Genomic DNA, 6,701 nt, shown 5'->3' with positions numbered 1-6,701 from the left:
AGCCATTCTCACTGTTGTGAGGTGAAATCTCAGGGTTGTTTTGATTTGCATTTCCCTTATGACTAAAGATGTTGAACATTTCTTTAGGTGTTTCTCAGCCAAAAATGGAGAGATCTTACACTAGCTACTTAACAGCATACCTGAGAGTTCTAAGACAATAAGAAGTAAACTCACCCAAGAGGAGTAGAAAGCAGGAAATAGTGAAACTCAGGGCTGAAATCAACCAAATAGAAACAAAGAGAACAATACAAAAAAATCTGCAAAACCAAAAGCTGGTTCTTTGAGAAAATAAACAATGTAGATAAACCCTTAGCCAAACTAATTAAAGGGCCCAGGGGCACTATCTAAATTAACAAAACCAGAAATGAAAAGGGAGACACAGCAACAGAAATTCAAAAAATCATCAGATCCTACTACAAAAGCCTATACTCAATAAAACTGGAGAAGCTAGATGAAATGGATGGTTTTCTAGACAGATTCCACATACCAAAGTTAAATTAAGAGCTGGTAAACTATCTAAACAGGCCCATAACCCATAAGGAAGTGGAAGTCATTAAAAACCCAACCAAACAAAGCCCTGGGCAAGATGGATTAAGTGCAGAATTCTACCAGATCGTCAAAGACCTGATATCAATATTCTTCAAACTATTCTGTAAAATAAAAACATAAGGAACACTACCTAATTCATTCTATGAAAGCACAATTACTCTGATATCTAAACCACACAAGGACCCAACCAAAAAAGAGAACTTCAAACCAATCTCACTTGTGAATATCAATGCAAAATTACTCAATAAAATTCTTGCAAACCAAATCTAAGAACCATCATTCACCATAATCAAGTAGACTTCATTTCAGGGATGCAAAGTTGGTTCAATATCTGAAAAACCATTAACATAATCCACTATATAAAGAAATACTAGGCTTTCTAAAAAGGAAAAGCAAAAGTTCAAAAATATTTCTCATTCATGTCTTTATGTCTAAGGTAAGTAGAGACCCCCAAAAAATTTTATGAGAGACATCTGCTAAGAAGCTGTACAATGTGGCTCCCAGGGCTACTCTCCATAGATGCACTTCCATTACTGTTGTGGTACTCTGCCCTTTAGTATCCATGAATAGTGTGATTATATTTCTAATGTCAACTAAAATAAATTAGAAGATTCTCTATGTCCATCAATAATAATACATCACACTTTACTATATTCCACTAACTAAGCTATGCATAATATAAGAGTATTATATATAAAATGAATGTACAATTTGAGTTGTCGTGAGGAAAAAGAAAAAAGCCATGTATCATGACAAAATCTTAAGGAGTCCTCATGCTTTAGGCTTTCTGCATTTGCTCTTGTTTTGATATTGTAGTGGTTAACAGAGAACATGTAAAGAAAGATGTGTTGATGGATACTTTGTTAAATTCTTCAGAAACAAAAGCAATTATACATAGACTATTGAGAATTAGAAACATTATTTGAACCAAGTTACACTAATACATTTTTAGATACTTTGGTGCGTATATAAACACAGGGATGCTGAGCAAACACATTTGAAGTCAAACTTGTACACTTAGGACAAGACGAGGCATGGGAAGAGATCATGAGGTATGCCAGTGCCATGATCTCCCTCAATACACATGGTGTCTATTCTCCCAAATTTTTAGCAGCTATCATCTGTCCATTATCATACAAATTTATAAACCAAAAAGATAAATAGTACTTCTTTTAACAGAGGTCCCATATTTTTAGCTTAGGTCAGGAAGACATGCTGACCTCATTCAGTTTTATAAAGTTGCACAATGACAATGACTCAGGAAGGTCTCAATATATTCACTATCATATCTCTTTTGTGCAGGTAAATTCTATGATGACTTCAGACTCTTTAGTGTCTGAGGTATACTAGTGAAATAAGGCAACATATCTTTTATGATTTATTGACATATTATACAAAGGTAATGCATAGATGTGACATATATGTTCATTAAGAAAATTCAGTTAAATTATGTTATGTTAATATACAATGAATTACACTGTTGAATATTTCCATTTTGTATCTCATTAATCAATAATTGAATCTCAAGAGGGAGTACTTTATTGTTGTCATATTGATGTCCCACAGAGACTGGTGCTTGTTTTCAAAAGTTTAGGATTATAGGCTGTAGGGATTCACACTGACACATAAAGATTGTGGCATTTTCTGCAGTGGCATCTTTAGAAGCAGAAGGATGTATGACATGTTTGTTTCACAGGTAAGTTGGTTGGATATTTTTAACAACATTGTTTTGGGTGGAATGCAATGAAATCATAGTTTCTGAGATTCCAAATTTGCTTTATTTCATCTATGGGATAATATTATCACACTCATAAAGAAGAGTTTATAAAGAAAGACTACGAAACCATAAACCATTGCTATTTTGTGTTTATGCATTGCTTCTAGAGTAAGCATTAGTAGATAACATGTTATGAGAATACATACTGGATAATATATTCCTTCCCTGGTAATGAATAATCCTGGCATGAAATGTTATCAGCTTAATCCACAGAAGGACATTGGGAAGTTATTGGACTGAGGGGGAAATCATGTGAAGCAAAGGAAGCAGATGCTTGTTTCTATGTATTAAATTGCTCATATTTGTGTTAAATTCATCTAGTCAATGTGGTAGAGGCTGTGTGGAGATTTTGCTCACAGTCCTCACAATACTGAGAACAGCAGTAATAACCCTTATGATTGTTCATGTTCAGACAAATGAACCAGGGCTGAAGCAGAAGATAGAATATTTATTTCAGTGTTTACATAAGATGCCAGATAAGTTCTTATATAGGTTTTCTAGCTGTGGTCCCATGCACAGTTTAGTCTACATCATACTTTGTTTAATGTATTTTGTGTGAAATGTCAGTCCAATGGTGAGATCAGCAGCCTTCCCATAAGTTCTCATCAGACTCCCTCCCTATTGTAAAATGAAGTGTCCTTGCATACTGATAAATATTCTCTTGTATCACATTCCTAGATAAAAAGAAGCAGTGCTTGGGAGGCAATAAGCAAGTTATTTTTATAATTATTCCTGGTTAAGCATTTTCAAGAGTATGTTTTGCTTTTCTTTAAAATTCAATGAAAAAAATTAGTCATTTTCTTGTACAATTGAGGAATGAACATTTTCAGATCAGAATAATGGCATGGATTGAAAATAAAACATATTAATGAATACACTCTCAATCTTTGAAATCAGTCGAAAGATTGAAAGATTGAGAAAAGCTTGTTTGTGATCTTCTTTATACTCTTTCCCCAGAACATTTCTGATTGGTGCCCTAGCACACCATCTCTCATGGACGTTTATATCAAGGGTCTTGGCAAGTGGGCAAATAAGTGGCTCTTCACATTTTTCAGCTTCAGATTTCTAAATTATACTATGTTCCTTCACAGATAATATCTGGTTATGTTATAATTCTTACTACATCATAATATGAATAAAATTATGTGAAAATGTAAAAGCAAGAATGTGGTTAATGTGTACATTATTTGAAATATTTGGACATATATATATTTTAACTTCCATTTACTTTTTCCATATTTTGTGTGTTAAATTATACAAATTTAGACAATTAAGTGCTATATTTTTTCATATCTATCATGAAATTTTTCCAGTTTCCCAAAATTTTCCACTTCATTTATAAATCTTGAAACCTTGTATCATTAACTATTATCAGCAGCCAATTGGGTTATTTTGTTTATATCTTTGATTAATTTCATCAAGAAATTTAAAGCAACATATTTTTAGAAATGATTTTTACTAATATGCTGAAAAGCCATGAATATAAAATTGAAAGTAGTAATCAAAAATTAACCAAGGCAGCGTGTAAATCACTGAGGTAATTGTCATCTCAGAGACTCACTGCTAACTAAGCTAATGCTTCATAGGTTTTTCTGAATTGTGGTTTGCTGGTTCAACACCATGGTTCTGGCTCAAAACTCCTCTCCACCCTGCGTAATTCTCACTGAATTCTCCTGCTTTGCCTTAGAATAACTCTGGCAATCTGTTCTAACCTTCTGGCTCTTTGTCATTCTTTGTTCATTTTGTCTTCACATGCAACCTCTATCTGTAAAAATGTTCTGGTAAAACTGCCTCCTTATTCTCCCCTCTTTCTCTTTCAGAGTCTCTATCTTTTTATGCACTGTGTTTTTAAGTCATCCCTATTTCTTATCTGCGTCACAAAGTTGGCCATATCCTAGTTCAGACTCATTCTATCAACTCTTTCACTCATTCTTCACTTTCTCTGGCGCTCAATTAGATACCACTTTCAAACAAAGCCGCTTCTCTCCACAAATTAACCTTACCTGCATTGTTTTGGATTAAATGTATATAATAAAGATGTGTCTGTATTGCAGCAGGAGGGCTCAATGTGATATGGAGTGTCTGAATTCCAGCTAGATCACATAGACCTAGACAATTTTAAACCTGGTCTTTTGCCAGAGCAGTCGTGGAGTTGGATTAAAATTCTTCCATGTCAGAGTTATTATTTCACAGAGGTAAATGATATAGAAATTATCCATATTCTTACACTTTAAAACATGAGAGGAGTGAATGACTTATAAAATTAGTCATACAAGTTTCTATAAAAACTCAGTGAATATTACCTTGAAACTTATCTCCCATGGACCTAATATTTAGAATATTGACTGAAGAAATCTCTGGGTAAATGAATTTTGAATTTAAGAGATCAGTGAAGTAACTATGTGAAAGATTCTTTATGCTGCTTCTGTGTATGTAAGTATGTATTTTCAATTCTGATAAAAACAATTGAAACAATTTAATACAATGCACAGATTTAAATTCTATGGTAATTTCTGAGTTGGAATGTGGATTTTAATCACATATTATCAAAGCTTTAGTCAATGCTAAATTTCATACGAAAATTTTCCTTTATCTCTACAGGTATGTACAACACAATTGTATCTTAAGAGAGTTTATATTGCTTTTTAAATCATAAAATAAGGAATAATGTAGCTATCTTTTCAAGGAACACTTAAATTGGGCAGATGCTTGAGGAAAACTGCAGCACAGTGGCACAGTTCATCCTCGTGGGATTTTCAGATGTTCCTGAGTTGAGTGGTTTTCTCTCCTCAATTGTACTTCTCATTTATGGAGTCACTGTCCTGGCCAACCTGGGAATGACTACACTGATTCAGTTCAGCTCTCAACTTCATACCCCCATGTACTTTTTTCTCAGCCATCTTTCCTTTGTGGACTTTTGCTACTCCTCCGTCATTGTGCCTAAAATGCTGGCTAACATCTTCAATAAGGACAAAGCCATATCATTCCTGGCATGTATGGTCCAATTCTACCTGTTTTGCACATGTGTGGTCACTGAAGTCTTCCTGCTAGCTGTGATGGCCTATGACCGCTTTGTAGCCATCTGTAACCCACTACTATATACTGTCATCATGTCCTCAGATCTACGTATCATACTAGTGTCTGGCTGCTACTTGTGTGCATCAGTGTGTTCTCTGGTTCATTTGTGCTTAGCCCTTGAGATCCCATCATTTAAGTCAAATGTAATCAACCACTTCTTCTGCGATCTGCCTCCTCTCTTGGGTCTTGCTTGCTCTGATGTCACTATTAATAAAGTGCTGTTGTTTGTTGTGGCTACCTTCAATGAGAGCTTTAGTATAGTGATTATCTTCACCTCCTACTTGTTTATCCTCATCACCATCCTGAGGATGCGCTCTGTAGAGGGGAGGCGCAAAGCCTTTTCCACCTGTGCCTCCCACCTCACAGTCATCATTGTTTTCCATGGGACAATCCTTTCCATTTATTGTTCTTCCACTTCAGACAACAGTGGAGATGCTAACAAAGTGGCCACAGTGTTCTACACTGTAGTGATTCCTATGCTGAACCCTTTGATCTACAGCCTCAGAAACAAGGATGTCAAAGATGCTCTCAGGAAATTTGTGAACAATAAGATATATTCCCAATGAATACTGTTTTGTCAGGATGCAGAATCAAATATAAATATTGGCAAAGAGATTCATAAATTGAACTATGTTTGGCTAGCAAAATAAATAAAGTACATAATAGTTCTGAGTGACATGTTTTTTTTCTCTTCAGTATTGTGATTCCTGAATTTAAAAGCTTAACATTTTTTCAGATTCCAAAATAAATTGATTTCATTGTTTGATTTATGTTTATTACTTATGTTTCATATCCTACCAAGGCAAACATGTTTTATTTTGTGTAAGATCTTCCCAAATCTAAAAAGGATTTTGCAAAGTTTCTAATTTTAAATCTGTGTCCATGATAGTCATCGCTATTCACTTCAAAATAAAATGTATATAATTTACAATAAAAATTATGATACTAATTTACATGCATGTACAGAGTGAGAATATCAATGTATATTTGGTCAGAATTTTATTTATTTTCCTATTCAAGGCTTCTTACTTTAACTTCTACTCTTTGAATGTTACTATGCCATTCACTGCCTTAAAATATTAGGTAATATGCAATCATTTAAGGAAATACTTGAGTAATATTTATGAAAATAATATATTAATTATGTGGTATGAATATACAGTATGAGATCATTTCACAAGAATACAGAGTACACAAAAGAATGGAAGAATCTTGGGCCTTCTATAGCTAGATTTCAGTCTCCTATAACTCACCAGATATGAGTCCTTGGAAGCCAATTCATGTCCTCTGGAAAATC

At 34.1% G+C, this 6,701-nt stretch overlaps 1 protein-coding gene across 1 annotated transcript; it reads left to right on the top strand.

Moving 5' to 3' along the window:
• The first annotated feature begins 5,031 nt into the window (after window positions 1-5,031).
• Window positions 5,032-5,970, top strand: LOC116900377 (olfactory receptor 5L1-like). Its single transcript, XM_032902126.1, has one exon. The coding sequence runs from the start codon at window positions 5,032-5,034 to the stop codon at window positions 5,968-5,970; it is 939 nt and encodes a 312-aa protein (XP_032758017.1).
• The last annotated feature ends 731 nt before the right edge of the window (window positions 5,971-6,701 follow it).

This window comes from Rattus rattus, chromosome 5, assembly GCF_011064425.1.
Source record: "Rattus rattus isolate New Zealand chromosome 5, Rrattus_CSIRO_v1, whole genome shotgun sequence".
Taxonomy (NCBI): Eukaryota; Metazoa; Chordata; class Mammalia; order Rodentia; family Muridae; genus Rattus; species Rattus rattus.
Note: the sequence above shows the minus strand (reverse complement) of the source record. Positions and strands in the feature narration are given on the sequence as shown.

What these genes read in the sequence shown, in the direction of transcription:
- LOC116900377 (XM_032902126.1), top strand. Translation starts at nt 5,032, where the DNA reads ATGCTTGAGGAAAACTGCAGCACAGTGGCACAGTTCATCCTCGTGGGA.